The 17,124-nt window shown below is 34.6% G+C and overlaps 1 protein-coding gene across 7 annotated transcripts in view; it reads right to left on the bottom strand.

Annotated features, from left to right (window-relative positions):
- LOC113739908 (serine/threonine-protein kinase ATM) overlaps positions 1-17,124 on the bottom strand; it is a 47,886-nt gene that overhangs the window by 22,710 nt on the left and 8,052 nt on the right. For all 7 annotated transcript variants that reach the window (XR_011813637.1, XR_011813636.1, XM_072047673.1 and 4 more), the window contains exons 16-41: positions 16,092-16,140; positions 15,121-15,192; positions 14,264-14,383; positions 14,077-14,166; positions 13,804-13,991; positions 12,380-12,983; positions 12,196-12,267; positions 11,917-12,075; positions 10,970-11,095; positions 10,711-10,838; positions 9,976-10,132; positions 9,654-9,700; positions 9,515-9,578; positions 9,344-9,418; positions 9,120-9,239; positions 8,661-8,846; positions 6,979-7,100; positions 6,811-6,880; positions 6,589-6,716; positions 4,682-4,823; positions 4,436-4,576; positions 4,181-4,279; positions 4,040-4,086; positions 2,464-2,656; positions 2,156-2,377; positions 1,045-1,116 (exon numbers count right to left, since the gene is read on the bottom strand). Coding sequence is in view for 5 of the 7 variants with exons in the window: in XM_072047673.1 (XP_071903774.1) it covers positions 1,045-1,116; positions 2,156-2,377; positions 2,464-2,656; positions 4,040-4,086; positions 4,181-4,279; positions 4,436-4,576; positions 4,682-4,823; positions 6,589-6,716; positions 6,811-6,880; positions 6,979-7,100; positions 8,661-8,846; positions 9,120-9,239; positions 9,344-9,418; positions 9,515-9,578; positions 9,654-9,700; positions 9,976-10,132; positions 10,711-10,838; positions 10,970-11,095; positions 11,917-12,075; positions 12,196-12,267; positions 12,380-12,983; positions 13,804-13,991; positions 14,077-14,166; positions 14,264-14,383; positions 15,121-15,192; positions 16,092-16,140 (3,493 nt within the window). In the remaining 2 variants the exon portion in view is untranslated. The remainder of the gene's footprint in view (positions 1-1,044; positions 1,117-2,155; positions 2,378-2,463; positions 2,657-4,039; positions 4,087-4,180; positions 4,280-4,435; positions 4,577-4,681; positions 4,824-6,588; positions 6,717-6,810; positions 6,881-6,978; positions 7,101-8,660; positions 8,847-9,119; positions 9,240-9,343; positions 9,419-9,514; positions 9,579-9,653; positions 9,701-9,975; positions 10,133-10,710; positions 10,839-10,969; positions 11,096-11,916; positions 12,076-12,195; positions 12,268-12,379; positions 12,984-13,803; positions 13,992-14,076; positions 14,167-14,263; positions 14,384-15,120; positions 15,193-16,091; positions 16,141-17,124) is intronic.

Raw genomic sequence — 17,124 nt, 5'->3', positions numbered from 1 at the left:
CTGGAACAATCTATCAACAGATACAGCCAGAAAAAGTACAAAATATAATGATGATGATCATCATCATCATCATTATTTAACAAACATTGTAAAATCAAGCCTTTCAATAGGAACATTACTATAGTGGTACTAGGTTTTAATCTCACTTGCAAAGTATTCATAGACAAAAGATAATAAAAGATAGATGGCTACACGTCTATAGACATGTATAAATGCATATACAACTAGGAGACAGGCAAAAATGATGTGGATCCATCATACAAACTTGCGCAAAATTATTGGAATTATGATGTAGCGGCTTCAGCAAACTACCAAATCAACAAGTTGACTTTTGTAAGCACATGATACCACAAGCCACCAACTTGTAAGTCCAGCTGATTCATATATATCATTTATTTCATAACTATTTCGTCAAATGCCACAGGTAATCTGCATCAACTACTAAACACGCTAGTAACCCACAATGCAATGCAGCAACCCTGATAATAGTCCAATAGCTATTTTTCCAGGGACCCAAGGGGGGCCTTAAAAAGACAGTCAAAACTAAAGTATATTCATGCATGTTTATTCTTTGAATTTTATGCATCAAAAACAAAACTAAAATCCAGCGGAAGTTGTGCATCAGCTAACATTTAGCTTTACAAGAGCTTTCCCTACAGTTTTAAGTACAAGATATCAAAAGATATGTTAGTTGACTGGCAATATTAACTCATGACAGACAATCAGTTCATATCTCTCCTTCACTCTAAATATTTGCATTTGCAGATAGACATGGCAAAGAAAAGGAGCCATGGCTTTAAACCTCCGATGATATTGCTGTAATCCAAAGTCTCTTTGTTACATACAGCCAAAGCTCCAATGAATCTATTACTGCCATAACACTTGGAATATATGAAAATTCATGTCTGAATACTTCATTCCAAATTAAGTTAATCCTAGGAAGCTAGTTAATGAAATAACCCATCCAGTGATGCAGTTTTAAATTTGATCTAAAATTCTTCCAAAATGCAGTGCAACAATGGTCCTGAAAAGAACTGCTCATACCTCAATAAGAGATTTCTCATGTTGATCAAATAATAGCAAAGCTCTTTGACCTTTCTCTGTTGAAAGTATCCCCTGCTCAGAAAATATACATAAATCAGACTTTTCTTACTCCAAAAATCAGTTTTTGGAGCCACAAATACCAGAGGCCAGCAAATTAATCTCCACAAAGGTAACATTATAAACCAAGCATCAAGATTGGCACCATAATCATCACATCATTTTAATTAAACTATCAAGCGCTCAGTAAATCCAATACCAATGAGGAGCAAAAGATAAAGTCTCAAGATTGCATATTTACAATTACTGCAAGATATCAGGTCCAATAAGGATCACAGCTAATCCAATATCAGGTACAATAAGCAGAAAGACAAACACCACAATCACTAATCCAATATATGAGATTTTAAAAATCCCCATCTCCAATTATGAAAAGCAAATAACTCCTTGAACAAGAAAGCGCAACATCAGACAGACAGGAGAAACCCTGCCTTCAGACCAAATAAGAGAAATTTCAAAAGACAAGGAACAAGAAAGTGCAAGATGGAAAAGACCAGAGAATCCTACTTTCAGACAAAATAAGAGAAATTTCTAGAGCTAATAACTCCTTGAACAAGAAAGTGCAACATCGGAAAGATAGGAGAAATCCTACATTCAGACCAAAAAAGGGAAATTTCTAAAGACAAGCAACAAGAAAGTGCGACATGGTAAAAGACATAAGAATCCTACTTTCAGACCAAATAAGAGAAATTTCTCCAGACTAACAAGATATTTATCATCTTATTACCTAAAAGTGCAATGCAACACCATCTTTACCGACTGACTTTTATACTTCAGCTAAATTATAAGACATCTCAAGAATTTCGACTTACTTGAGAGATCATATTCCAAAACTTACAATTTCAGAATTACAACTTTAACTCCCAAGAAACACGATCATCTCTGATGTCAACTCTTTGACAAACTCAAAGGAATAATATAAGTTTTCACTTGATCACAAATAATGACCAATTCTACAACCCTATACATTATGCAATACAAAAATAACTGCCCAAAGAAGGAAATCAAGTCCACATTTCAACACAAGTAAAATCAATGCTTTCTATACACAAACCCGCAAAGCTTGAGATGTCATATCAATTATCTTAACAGAGTCATCCATCAAATACTTCTTCAAAAGCCTTATAAGTGAATTCAAAAGTTCGTCAGATACAACTGTATCCAGTTGAACAAGCCGATCTGTTCCCTTTTCAGCTTTATCTTCTTCAAAGCGAGGTGCATGGCTAATCTCCCCAGGGAGATGGAGAACAACGCGATGGGGATCATCGATACCAACCTGCATCCCAACAGAAACAGACATAAAAGGATATGAACATGCTCAAATGAAGTATTTTGAAAAGGAGAAAACAAAAATAGCAGTACCCTAGACACAAAATCAGAAACCAATGTGGCAAAATTGTCAGTATCATCCAAGCTACACATTCGAACAAGATGCCAAATTGCAGAAACAATATCTTGGTCAGAGTGCCAATATTCATTCAAAAAACCAAGTGTTGCTCTCTTCCACCCCTGACGAGCTTCCTCTTCAAAGAATCTTTTGTGCAACGCTTGAAGGCTGCAAGAAACATTAATTATGATTATCAAAAGCAAGACTAGCAAGCTGCATGAAACCATGTACACTTCTTCCATTAACTGAAATGTCCTGTAGCTCCAGGCAACTCTTTAACTTCAGCAATACAGATAATTTCATGCACTCCTCAAATCTCATTACTGATTTCCTGCTTCCTTTTCCAGTACCCTAAAATCTATTTAGTTTAGAACAAAAGGCATCATTTATGAGGTTGATTCTTAGTACTCATTACAAAGTTATGCTCCAACAAATTTGAGTTTGGAGGATAAACTTGGAACAAGCGTGCTCCTACTATCCACAAAAAAGTTCTAGTCTTATTGTTAGATTCAATTAAACATAAAAGACCACATAATTCACAAAAGTTAAGTCTCACCTGAGCAAGAAAACATGTTCTTAAAGATCTGTGAGCAAGTAATCTGCCAGTCAACATGCTATATTCAATCATGTTTTAGGCCATCTCTCTTTCTCTCTCTATCTCATGTGAAAAAAAAAACCTCCAAATTCCGATCATTCAGATTAACAAAACCAAGAAATCCATAATAAATGTTTCCCTATAAAGATATTATACAGTTTAGTCATGACCACAGTGAACTCATTCAGTTATGATGTTGTGAACCACTTCATTTAGCATCAAATAATGCAGCAAAATGAAGCATTGCACTGCTTTATAACTCCCTCTCTTTCCAAGTTGAATCTGCTTCCTTTGAATGAGAACCTTATATTCTGCTCTTCAAATATTTCATATGAATTGTATCTATGAGTGACAACATGTTCCCACACGTTTGTCACAACTACCTAAATTTTACTTTCAGCCCTTTCACTCTAACTAACCAAGCATGTCAAACTAAAATGCTCAATTTGGAATGAGTGGAGTAACAAGCAAAGTGCTAAAGAATCAATCGCTTCGAGGTCTGAGATGTAAAAACATCAATAATGATCTTCCTACATTGATTTAAGAGTATACTAGAGTTGCCTATCCCTACCAATATAAGTCATTTAAGAAACATATATACAAATACTTAGTTAAAGAGACAAGGAGGTGACACAAAAAGAAAAGGAAAGGAACAGAAAAAGGGATGAATAAGGAAATAAAGTATCTTGGAAAGCAACATCCACATCACTCCTGCTCCTGAAACTCATTTAACTAACAGAATCAAAAATAAAAGAATCCACCCATCCACTATGTGAATGAGTTAACACACCTGGTTAAAACCATAAAAAGGCATTTCAAAACAGGGAACACAAATACTGTATTAACATCATTTTCCCATCTTATTGCTACTAACACCCTAATACATTTCAAGCCAAACCTTCTGTAAGTAATGGAACAAAGAAATACAACAAATATAGGGAATGACATGAAAGCACCTCCAAACAAGTACTCTTGGTGGAAGGTAGAGAGACCTTTTTGCCAGCTGAAATCACCAATTGGGGAAAAAAAAGATAAGATGGTAATTAAGATTATGATAACAATCAATCAAATTCACAAAAGTTGCCAGAGGCCTTTACATTTACTAAGTGATTCTTTGCTGAGTAGTCTAGACATAATTCCTCATGGAACTTTCGTATGTCAGAAAACATATCCAAGTCAGGCAAGGGCTCAAGCTCCTGAAATGAAATTACTTAAGAACATTAAAACAGTTTATGATGCTAGATTACCACCAAAAAAAAGGGCTAGCCTTTAAAATATTCACCTCCACACTGCATAACTTACATGATAAAAACAGAGTCCTTTATTCCAGAAAACAAGGCAGAGAAAGATACCTTGATGTACTCATAAAGCGATGCATCAGAATGCAAAATAAGCTCACGGAGCAGCAGCAGAACTTCAGATGAACAAGCAACAGGATTTTCACCATCATTGTCAGATGGCGAATAACACAAAACCAATTTAGATACCAAAAACTGCATGAGCAAAGGCAACAGTATGAGAATAGCAACCTAAAACCAGATCCCCCCCCCCTCCCAAAAAAAAAAAATCGCTGCAAATGAAATAGTTAGAAACATTACCTGAAGTTGTTCACCAAGCACGCGTGTAGTCTCATCTGATGGACAATCTTTGTAAATCTTAAGCAGCGTTGAAATAATACGACAACATTGGTTAAGCAAAGCATCCCGACCAATACATTGGCCGACAAGGTTGAGAAGGTAACTAACAAAATCAAATGTCAAATTAATACTCAACAAAAATCTGGTTTGCATAAATGAGTACTCAATTTTGGAAAATGATGGGAAAAGTGCAAATATACAAACAGATTATAATAGTGGCAACAATAATTGTAATAACGAAATTGGATAGCCACAGTAACGGAAGCCCTGCTTCTTACAATTCTTGAGTAAGTAAAGTGGAACATTGATAATAAAGGCTTTCCAAAGTAACAATAAGGAAAAATATACTCCAATACTGGGGACAATTCACTCAAACTTCAGGGTGGCTTCCAGTCCTTAACAGAATTGAAAAATAGAGGAATCAGGAATCCAAGGTAAGGTCCAAATTCTAGCATTCATAAGCAACACTGCAAGGGCTTTTACCGTAACTATTGGCATTCCAACAACATGAATACATTCAACATGATCATCCAATCATGCTATGCAAGATTTTTTTGCTTTTGCAATTTGATTGCTAATATTTCCATTCTCTATTTACAAAAGAATAAATACAGGCGACCAAATCCACATCAAATTAAACAGCAAACTTGAGGGATAACAGAACCATTTTTGCTATCCAATAATAACAGAAGTAGCATACTTAGCATGAAGCATAACAATTAACCAGAGCAGAAAGAATAAGTCTCCAAAAAAATTAATTTCCTAGAAGTTCTAGACACATCGATTCAATGACCTTCCACTCCAGTTGATTTTAGAAATGAACAATTTATACTTTAGACGTGAACAATAATAAGAAATTTTGATAAATTTATCACATATATCTAATGTTACAACTCAAATTTTGCAAAATGAAGGATCTAAAATCACTTAAGAAAAATAATCTGTAAACTAAAGGCTTGATTTGTATCTTTAGAATTCAAAGGAGGAAAAAGAGAGAAGCCAGGAGACCAAGAGACTGGTAGTATAAAACCATATGCTTTATGAGCTATTTTTGAAAATTCTAATTATAAACAGTTTAGTTAGTTGATTTATCTAAAGTTCAATAAGCAGTATCAATATCATATGACACTGCATGCATCTTCAATTGCACACATGTGTGGCACTTAGGAAAAGATATACTGCATGCTCTACATAACATGCACCAGATATAACATTTTGTAATACTTATTCTCCAATTTGATTACATACTACAATAAGTATGTGTTGACCTTATAGAGAATATAAACAATGATAATGATCCACATTATCACAATACGATTATGACATTCTACAAAAAAAAAAGGTTAGACAGGATATCAACAATTTTCTTTCCAACATGTTAGGTCTCTGGATCAGCCCAAGCACTGATCTGTGGAATTCCTATCATTACAAACTCTACTAAGTGACCAAATTTATTATGTGAGAGAGCAAAAGACAGATTGAGAGAGAGAGAGAGAGACATACACACACACAGAGAGAAGGCTCTACAAAATAAGTGCTAGACATAGACAGTGCATAAGAGATTACAAACTTTTTTCTTCTCATTACACAAAAATCAGGATTGATAACCAAAAAAATTTTAAAAAAACAAGAGAGAAAAGGCATCAAAAACATTTTAAAAAGAATCAACATTTCCAAATTCACCCAAAACATAAAAAATCTAGACCTTTCAAAGTTCTTTAACATAGCAAAAATGACCTAAAACAATACAAAATAGTCATGTGAAACAGAGATACAGCATGTGATTTACAGATTGTTTTAGATATATTAATCATGTAGGACATACTGGGACATGCAAATTGAACTACAGGATTGTTATAAGAACATACATGAAACTACTTGAAACACCAGCTCTGTGCCCAAGTACATTAACTAGCACCTCAATGCCACCTAATCTATGACATTTGTGCCTTTGATGAGCTGCTGCAGTAACTTTGTAATGCATCTCAACTATAAACTGCAAATTAGTAAGTTCAAAAGTAGTTACATATGATTAATCATGTACTATAAGTTATTCTTTGACCTAATAGACCAAAAGTCAGAAGTCTTACAGAAAATACTCTATCAGGTCGGAAAATATTAATTTTGTCAACCAGGCCACCACTTCTAGAACGATCCTCCCTGAAGCAAATACCAGTAATACATACTTCAGACTTGTAAAAAGAGAAAGAAGAAATGAAGAAATAACTAAAGAACTGAGTCAAGGTGAGGTGCCAAACATCTCCAAGAATCCATCAACAACAGTTTGAATGGCATGCACAATCGTATCTCTGGAAAAGAGAGGTGGTGCAGGGTCTGCGGAAGCAGCAGCAAGAGAAAAAAGATGGTTGACAATAGAAACCTGCATGCACAATGATGGCATTGAAAAGTCAGAATGTGTTTTCATGTTAACGCCACCAAATTCATTAAGATGCCAAGAAACTGCTATTGCAGAAGCACTCAGTAGAGATTATTAAATAACACTTGCACATGACAGACGAATCAAAAAGGAGTAATGATGGAAAAGGTAAAAAGAAAGAAATATAGCGCAAGCCATAGGGGAACAAGGTCTCTTGGGATCTCAGACCTAGGCAAAAGGCAAAGGGCACACCCCACCAATCAGAATCATATAATATGATTTATCCAGAGTTTTCAGTTATGTCTAATCTACAGCATCACTTGATGAAGGAATCAGTGTCAAGAACCCTTTCATTATCTTCCAAAGGAAGAAAGAAAGAAATAAAGAAAGAACAGAAGTGAAAAAATTAGGACGGAAAAAGAGATGCCAAAATGTGTAGGGGAAGAGTGCGAAAAGAAATGAAGATAAAAGTTCTTCACTTGGTTGACGTACTGTCATCAATTTGAGTAGGGCATATAACAGATCTTACATGCTATATACTTTGTTACAGCAACTGATTAGGGCATAAGTCAATCAAAACCGAAAAACAGAAGTAGAAATCAAAGAAAACATAATAAAAATTTTATGGAGATGAACTTCATGGCCTTGCACAAAGGCTGAGAAGGAGACTCCTATCTAGAAGCTGTTAGGCACTACATATTTGCATATAAATCAAAGCTTCATGAGGTAGCTTTTCAAACAACAAAAAGACCAACTAAAGGCATTGAGATACATATGAGGTAGTTTCATACAATGCAAAAGGGCAAATACACTTCCATTGTTAAAAAAATGTCAAATTATCTCAGTTCAAACAAAGATGTAAAATTGCAAAATGCCATAAGCGACAAAAAATTAATGTTAACTCAGTCAAACTATTGGAAACATTAAAAAAAAGACCTATCAGAACATAAAGTTATCTCCCCTTGGTAGAAGCAATCCCTATAGTCGAAAAAACAAAAACAAGGCCCTATCTATAATAAGAGATAACGCTGAATACCAACAATCGGTCATAATTAGTTTTTGAAAAAAAAAAAAAAGCTTCATATTCCCAATGAAAATATCCAACAAATACTCCGGTGTAGGAAACCTCTTTCCATCACAAACCAAAAGTGCTATTTTTGATAAAAGAACAAAAGCAACTCAATATCACTTGGAAATAGTTATAGCTCTATTGAAGGTGCACAATTTTCTTGTAGGTGTTAATTAAATTAACTACTGGCATAAATGACATTTCGTTGGTATATTAGGCCAACACAGATCAGATTAATACTCAAGTAAAAGCAAAGGAACCAAATCCCATGTGATTTTGATAAGAATAGCAAAAACTGGTTGAAAAAGATTCAGATCAGGAGAGATCAGTTTCTGTCTATTGCAGAGGGAATCGCACCTATGGAGATTCAAAAGAGATTGATTTGATCCAAGTAATAATTTTTATGGGATTCCCAATTGCTAGAAAATCAATCACGAGGAATTGAAGAACTACAGACAACACTACAAAAAGAATGCCAACAAAAGGAATAATACCATGTGCCTTTTGATGAGCTTGTCTCTCTCATTCTCAGATATCTCAGCAATCCTCAAAATCAAACTTTCCAGCACAGCTGATCCCTTTTGCCATCCAGTCTTTTTACTACAATGCAGTGCCATACAAACTGAAAACACATGCACAAAGTGAATCTTGACCAAAGTTGCTAGGGGCTGACAGGCAATCTGAAAAGAAATAAGTGCTTGTATCTGTCACTTAAAATATAAGTTAACTTGAGGATTACAAACTCAAAATGGTATTCCCCTAGTACTGAAAATACTCATAGCAGCTCAAAGACTTTTAGTACAAATTGAAAGTTTATTCTGTCAAAATCAAGGCAGACATATACCAAGGCAGGAAAAATGTAATTTTGCTCAACAGCAAACTAAGAGATGAGTTTGCTAACAATAATCAGATTCAACTTTGATATAAAAGATATGCAATAGAAATTTTCCTACCTTAGCAACCCAATTCAAATTGGAGAAGTCCTCATTCAGGAGCAGAGCTGGAAGAAGCCATTGGCAACAGTACAGGATGAAATTACAAGGTTCCACACTCGAGACAAACATGTCCCTTATCTACAAGATCAACATTTTACCAGTATTAGATTAAATTATTTTTATACATTGAACAATTATGAGCAAATCATAACACTACACCAAAACATGAAATGATGCATTACCTCCACAAGTGCCACTAAACTTACGCCACAAGCAACCCAGCAAAAAAGAAGTGGCCCAATCAGCTCCTCCATATACTGTAAATTCCATAAAATCAAGCTATCAGTAAAAGGTACAAGCTATCTACTCACAATGAATATGAAATGGAATCAAGTAAAACCTTTTTTTATCACCTTTGCCCTGCTAGTATAATTTAATTCTCTCGATAAATTATCAAACACAGCAGTGACCAATTCCCTGAAAACAGAATTAGAAATATTCTAAATAAAGGAACAGGCAATAGAGAAGAAAAACACACAAACATCCTTTTACCTTTGAGAAGGATCAATTGCAGCAACAACAGACATCATAAAAACAGCCTGCATATGAAGTTTCAACATCAAGCAATGTGACAATGGAGGACAAGAAGGAAAAATACATCTACAAATTATTTTATCAGTTAATTGCATGACTTCAAATAGAGGCAAGACTGAAGTTGGTTCGAGGGTGTTCCTTGTATTCTATTTCACATCAGCGTATTCAGAAACAACATTTAATTTCTCTGATATACAAAAACAATATTTGGTTACTCTGATACAGAAACCGGATACACGGAACCACATAGCCCCACACACAAATACTAAAAGAAAAGTACCTCTAACTCTATTTTCTCACTCTCCACTGCAAGATGCAAGAGGGTTGTTATCGTGGTTTCCAACAGGGATCCAGCTTGAGGACCAGCAGCCAAAACTTCCTTTGCTGTAACAACTCTATCTTTTGAGAAAATCACCAATCTTGGACCAAAATTGGAACTGTAACAAAAATTTTAAGAGTGATGTAAACACGTCATCCTATTTGTTGGGGCGGGCGAAGGCAGGACAGGACAGGAAACCAAATTAACATGAAAAAAGAAAAATGTTATAAACCATAACAAACAACCAAATCCATCAATTTATAAGCTAAAAATTAGAGCCCCAAAACCAAAAGAGCAGCCTACAGATCACAAACATGGTAGCCAACCAACATATCTGTTTAAAAGCTAACACGTAAGAGCTACATAAGAAAGAGGAAAGTATTCCTAGGGTAAATACATAACAAGCTAGAAACAAGGCTAGAACTTCCCAACTGCACTGTTTAGAGAATATCATATCTTAACAATGCCTACAGACACATACAGACAACAGCCATATGATCTTTGTAACTGATCCTGTTATACTGTTCCACCATGTCTCCAACTTTAGCTATAAAAAGTCCAGGAAGGCCAGCGAATGACAGAAAAACTAAAATGAAGTTAAAAGCAGAAAGGATGCCTCATGAACCATTGTAAAGCTGTCAACAAGCCAAACAAGCTTTTACAGAATAAGCTACAAAGCAACTTCGAAAAACCTACCATATATCTTGGAAGAGTTCATTGTGACCGTCCCAAGTTTGGAATAATACGCCAATTCGTTGTGCCAGGCAGAACCGAACTCGGTAATCAGAATCTCGAAGCATACCAAGCAACTTCTCAATCATGGACTAAAACAAATGCAACACAATCACTTTATCAAGATCAAGAAGAAACTCAAGCAAATGCTATAGGAGAATAATACATAAAATGTCATTCCACACTCAATTTTCTCAACAAAACAAGAAAAAGAAGTAATCACCTGACCAATTTCAGGTTTAAGCAACACAAAATCACATATGCAACCAATAAGCTTAGTACGCCCGCACCAATCAACTAGATTCTTCTCATCAACTTTGTTAATCAAATCTCCAAGAGAAATCAATTCCTGTCAGTTCAAAAGAAAATTCAGATATTCAGGAACATCTCATTCTACAAATGATAAAGAATCACAGACTTCTTAAAAGAATCTTAAAAATAACAAAACAGCTCCCTGTTTTGCCTCGTATTCACAACAAAAATGATAGAAACAACCAGAAACTTGCAGCAGTAAAATTCAATGCTTCAGATGCAGTGATAAACTAGGAAAACACAAATACAACTAGAGACCAAATAATAATGTAGATACATGCCTGAAATGCAAACATTGGACTTGCTAAAGACTAGCCCCAAAAATTATCCTCCACTGCCAACTTCTATTGATGAACTTGTGAAAACAGTGAGTGCAGCCAAGATAATGAATAGATCCAGGAGATTGCTTATTATTTTCAGCATTGCAATTTTATCAGTACATGCCTTTCTCAAGGTCACATATGACACCAAATTTTATTCACACTACTCAATTTGACAAGACTATTCTCCTCATCATCTCCTCTGACTGTTCAATACAAATTTAAGAGAACCTAATTATGTGAGAGAACTTGTGGAAAGAAGATGGGATTTATACTTTTCCGTTTCTTTCATGTTTTATCTTTTGACCATGTCTCAAAAGTACAAAACAAGCACTCAAAACATACTGGAGCTTTGGTAAATGATATACCTGTTATGACGCATTTTCACAGTTATGTACATATGAATGTCCAATACACGTGCACAGAAATTCATATCAAGAACTATAAACTCAAGAGTAAAAGCATACAAATGACAGGCTTATATCCTCAGTAAGACACCCCAAACTGTTTCAATCAAGCATTTGTCAACACTAAATACCTCTTCAGATATTCTATCCCATAATGAAGAGACATTTTTATCCTTTGCAGTTCTTGCCAACAAGATGTTGCGCACCAAACTGCAGATGGCATCAAGGGTACGAATGCACTGGAGTTTGAGGTTTGCTTGCATATCTACAACATTATTCAGAGACATAATCTGTGGAGAAAAGAATTGATTAAGATGAAAATTATTAAGCACAGTCTTCAAAGTTCAAAGAAAAAGAAAACTGCAGCTAGAATTGCCAAAATGAAAATAAGACTCAATCCATTACAGTACCAATTCAGAAACTCTTCTATGGGAAGACCAGTGAGGATGCTGGCATAAACAGGAAACAAGATTTTCCAGCACCTGATGGAAAATTCTGTTCAATATCATATTTATGTACCAAAATGATGGTACCAGTATTGCAATGTCAATAACAATCTCTTAAAACAAACACTGTAAGTTAAACATAACATACCCTTTGGTTGCCGTCCTTTTCAATAAGGTCAAACAAGGTATCCCACGTTAGAGAAGGCAAAACTGAGAAAAAACTGGAAATGAAAGACAAAACATCCATCTTCAGATTTTCAGATGAAAAACCGAACCCATGGGTAACTTTCCCACCCAAATTTAAAATATCCATGTCTTTAGAATCACTGTTGACATCCAACTCCATATCCACAATGATGCTTTTACTATTATCGGCTGGATCATTCTGTAACATCTTACTATCAAAATCATCAGGGAGATCTACTCCTGAATAAACATCTTTTCCATTATCAGAACATGCATCATATAGTTTAGCTAAACCCTTCAGAAGTCTCTCAATAGATTCTACAATCCCAGTATAGATTACAACGTCGATATCATTCTTATCTCTCCATTTGCTAAAAAAAGGAGAGGAAACAAAACTGTTAAATGAAGCAACAATAGAATCCATGCTATTAAAAACAGGACTGGAGCCTGCACAACCACATCTGATATCGTTATGAGTTCTTTCTAAGATTGAAGCAGACTGATCCAACAACCCTATCATGTACTCTCCCAGCTTGGTTAAGAAATAGGACTTCTCATCTCTATTCCTGAAAGTGCACAAAAGATTGAGACATACGAAACATAAGAGTACTAAATTCTCATGCAAAAAGTCAAACTAACTTGTGAATAACAAATTACACCTAATTCCATGAAAAAATTTGGAAGCTGAGAAAGACAATTCAACAAATGAAAGAAAAGGACAAATCAGATTTTTCCTCGAGAGTACAATTCTACAATCTGCATACATGCACAATTCTAGAAAAGGTATAAATAATGCAACCCTAAAACACGCAAATTCAAAATGAATCAAGAAAGCCTTATACTTCAGAATAACAAAACCTGCATTTTAACCAGAATCAGAAGTAAATTCTGGTTAATTATCCAACATAGAAAACATAGACTAGTCAATTTTCATGAAAAAGTCAAATTCACTCGTTAATAACAAAATAAACCTAAGCCACGCAAAAATTTGGAAGCAGAAGTAGACACTTCAAAAACTAAAAGAAAAGGACAAATTTAGAGATATGCAAAAAGTTAATAAATTATAATCAGAAGCTACTCCTGAATAGATTATATATTTTAGCTTGTTTTGCCTATTAAAATATCTAAAATCTAGGACAAAAGTAAATGATGACATCAAAAAAACTGATTTTCCAAAATCAGAAAACAAAATCGTGTGAAATAATCAAATAAGAACACCACCAATGTGAATACACAAGTCTAGTTTCAAAAGTTGCAATTAAGAATGTCACCACACTTCATCCAATTTGTATGGAATATAAGCAAAAACACAAAGCCGAGATATATATATATATATATATAGAGAGAGAGAGAGAGAGAGCATTTTCATATACTAGATTAACAAACCTCATTGAACATGAGCAGTAAATCAAATTAGATAAGAGAGCGCATGTCAAGAAGATATCAGAAAGAAGCATCTTCTTAATCTCTATCTCCTTTAGAGCTTCAAGAGTACAAATTTCCACTTCATGACATAGCAAATCTCTTAACTTCATTGGAAGATGCACATTTTGGTAGCATTCAGGCAGACAATCCTGATTCCATGACATCAACTGATAATCAGACAACATAACACAGGCACCTTTCATGAAATGAAGCAAAAGATACCAACTGTAGCACCTGAGGAGTGGATTCATGACTAATGCTTGCAAGGACTTCCACAGAGAGTTCAAAAAACTCATGCGCATTTTCTTGCTCCTGTTCTTCTGCCTAAATAACAGTGGCAATTCACCACTTATCCAAATTCATAAAAGATAAAACATTAAAAAAATATATAACAAACACAAGAATAAAAAGATAAACATACCATAACCCAGTTCATTCCAGCTTCAGGAACAGAGTGTGACAAAGGCGCACAACCAGCACAAAGAGCATAAACAGCTGGTGGCAACATCACCACCAATTGGTCATTTAACATAGAGGACTCCTGCAAACAACAAAAAAGGCAACAATCAACAAGTTTTAGAGCAACATTTTGGGAGTTAAATTCCCTACCAACTAAATGAATGTTTAAATCATTTTCACGCTGCTATGACAGAACAGTGATAACATTGGCACTCTAATTCTATTATCGCTGCTTCATTTACCATTTAAAGTTCCTAAAACAACAGTAACCTTCTAATATCTCATAACATAATCGTGAAATAATATTAAAAAGTATCTATATAAATTTCAATACATATTGTTATTTTTAATTTCTATCCTAAGAAACAGCTTGATGACAGATTAATTTGCTAATACAAGTTTACAGTCGACTTTGCTCGTCTAGAAGTATGAACAATATAACATCCACATACAAATAGAATATTAAGCAATCATTTTTAAATCATTGAGTCTCATCAAATTCTTTTTCTTCACTACCAAAAAAAAAAATGCTATTGACTCGGAGACTATATAATAAAAAGTTATTAATGTACATTAAAACAAATTCAAGTCCCAATATTGCCACCCTAACAAAAAATACACACAGGGTACAAAAGTTTTTCAGCTTTATGTTAATTCAACAAAATCACAGCTTTTCACATTTTAGCAGTTCTCAGAGGACACAGCTGAAGAAGTAAAGCTGACAAAATACATGCAGGAGAATCTAGTGGACATACAACAGGGACATGCGTTGTCCTATAAAATGCCAAGTATCTAAAAGATCAGCACATATAAACACACCTTCCAGTTCAGAAGAGCTAAAACAGCTTTTAAGAGATTCTGTCTGACATGCAAAGCCTCATGCAGATCACCCTGTCAAGATAACAAGTATCAGACTTGCATATGAAAATAACACCTATGTTCAAGTGCAAAATGTGGAAGAACAATCTCAACGATGCAGCATATTGAGAGAAAGTACTAAAAAGAATGAGAAGATTAAATGCATTGGCCATCTAAATATCCTATTAATCCAGCCCCAAATTATTCTGCATTAGATTATGATCAAATCCATAATTTGAACAACATGAAGCACATGCACTCCTCTCTTATGCTTGTCTTTTAAACTCTTCTCCAGGATAATTCAAACTCTTCATGTTATGATCTTGGCAACAACTAAAACAGGATGAAGCCAGAACTTTTCGTCCTATGAGCTTAAGCCTAGCTTAAACAGGAGAATAATTTCTAAAATATAAACTGTTTAAGCAAAAAACACTGATTCTGGACAAAATACTTATTAAAATTATGGCACAATGTAAAAGTACTGTTTATGCAATCCTTTAGCACAAAACTTCATGTATGAAATCTTTGGATGCGTACCATGGTATGCTGCTTCCACTCAACAAAACTAATTTTCCACTTGGCAAGACTCAACAACATACCCGCCAAGTAACATTATAAAATGAACCAACTAGATAATTAGATTGACCAAAGACAATAGTTGTATGGCAATAGAAACACAAAATTAGTGACCGAGGCACCAAGCTTAACACCCCAAACAATCTTAAGATAGCAGTTTATATGTTAGCTGAAAAACACCAAATGTCTCCAATACTTCTTAGTGGAAAAGCTGTCTTTATGAAAGCTGAAAACCAGTATTACTTGTAACAAAACAGAAAGAAAATTATCACCACAAGTATAGTTTTTCCAGGATAAACATACCAGAAATATTATCATAGACAAGCCTAAGAGAAAAAAGCCAGTTGAGCACTTACTTGAGAGGCTCTACTAGAGAAGTAGCAAGACACAAAGCACAAAACAGATCTGAAAGAAGTCACGACCCAAAGTCAGAGATTTGTTACATTTTACATGATACCAAAAATAAAATAAAATAAAGTCACCAAAGGTGAACCTAATAGATCTTAGATCCATGCAGTCGGACATGAAAAGGCAAGTAATTAATTGATAAGAATAAATCGTATTTTAACAGAAAGAACACCAGAATCATGTACACTATGCTGCACAATATTGGACTAGCAATTATTTACATTGAAACAAAAGGAGGAAGAGATTCGCAGTGGGATATGAAAAGCCAAGTAATGAATTTATGAGGATAAATTTATCTTCAAAAAAGAGGAAGGAAGATATACAAGACTTTTAACTTATAAAAAGCCCGAGGCATCAAGACCTTTTCATGTGTGTCCCGATAAAGAGATGGAAAGATGCTAAAAGTGGAACAGCAGAAAACACCAAAATCACCACGCTGCACAATATTGGACTAATTGGCTTTTCTTACTGAAGTTATTTTAATTGAAGAAAGAGGAAGAGACTTTTCCATGTTGTGCTTAACCAATCAATTAAAAGCTGCTAGACTTCTTTTTCTTGTTTCATCATACTGTTGCTAAAAAAATGGTAATCAGCATCCAGGATAAACATCAACAGTTTCTTATAAATGTTAAGGGTTTCATGCTCATGAGAAACAAAATTACAATCACTATATTACTGGTTTAGGCAACTGCAAATTCAATATGACAGTAAAGATATTAAAGGTGCTTGCATAGAAAGGTAAATCTAGTCACCACAATTACTATTTCAAAATGAGCACATACTGTTATTTTCCAAGATAGGGAATGTTGCTAGAAAAGCATGCTAAGTCAAAGGACTTCGTTACGAATTGTTTGCAATAGGAAACTATGAAAGTCAATAAAAGTTCCAAATGCCAAAATGACTATGGCATAATTCTGGAATTGGTATTCATATAAAAGAACCCTTGGGCACTCTTATGACACTAAACCAAATGTATTTCAG

Source organism: Coffea arabica, chromosome 4e, assembly GCF_036785885.1.
Source record: "Coffea arabica cultivar ET-39 chromosome 4e, Coffea Arabica ET-39 HiFi, whole genome shotgun sequence".
In the NCBI taxonomy this organism is placed as follows: Eukaryota; Viridiplantae; Streptophyta; class Magnoliopsida; order Gentianales; family Rubiaceae; genus Coffea; species Coffea arabica.
The sequence above is the reverse complement of the archived record's forward strand: the minus strand, read 5'-3'. Positions and strand labels throughout refer to the sequence as shown.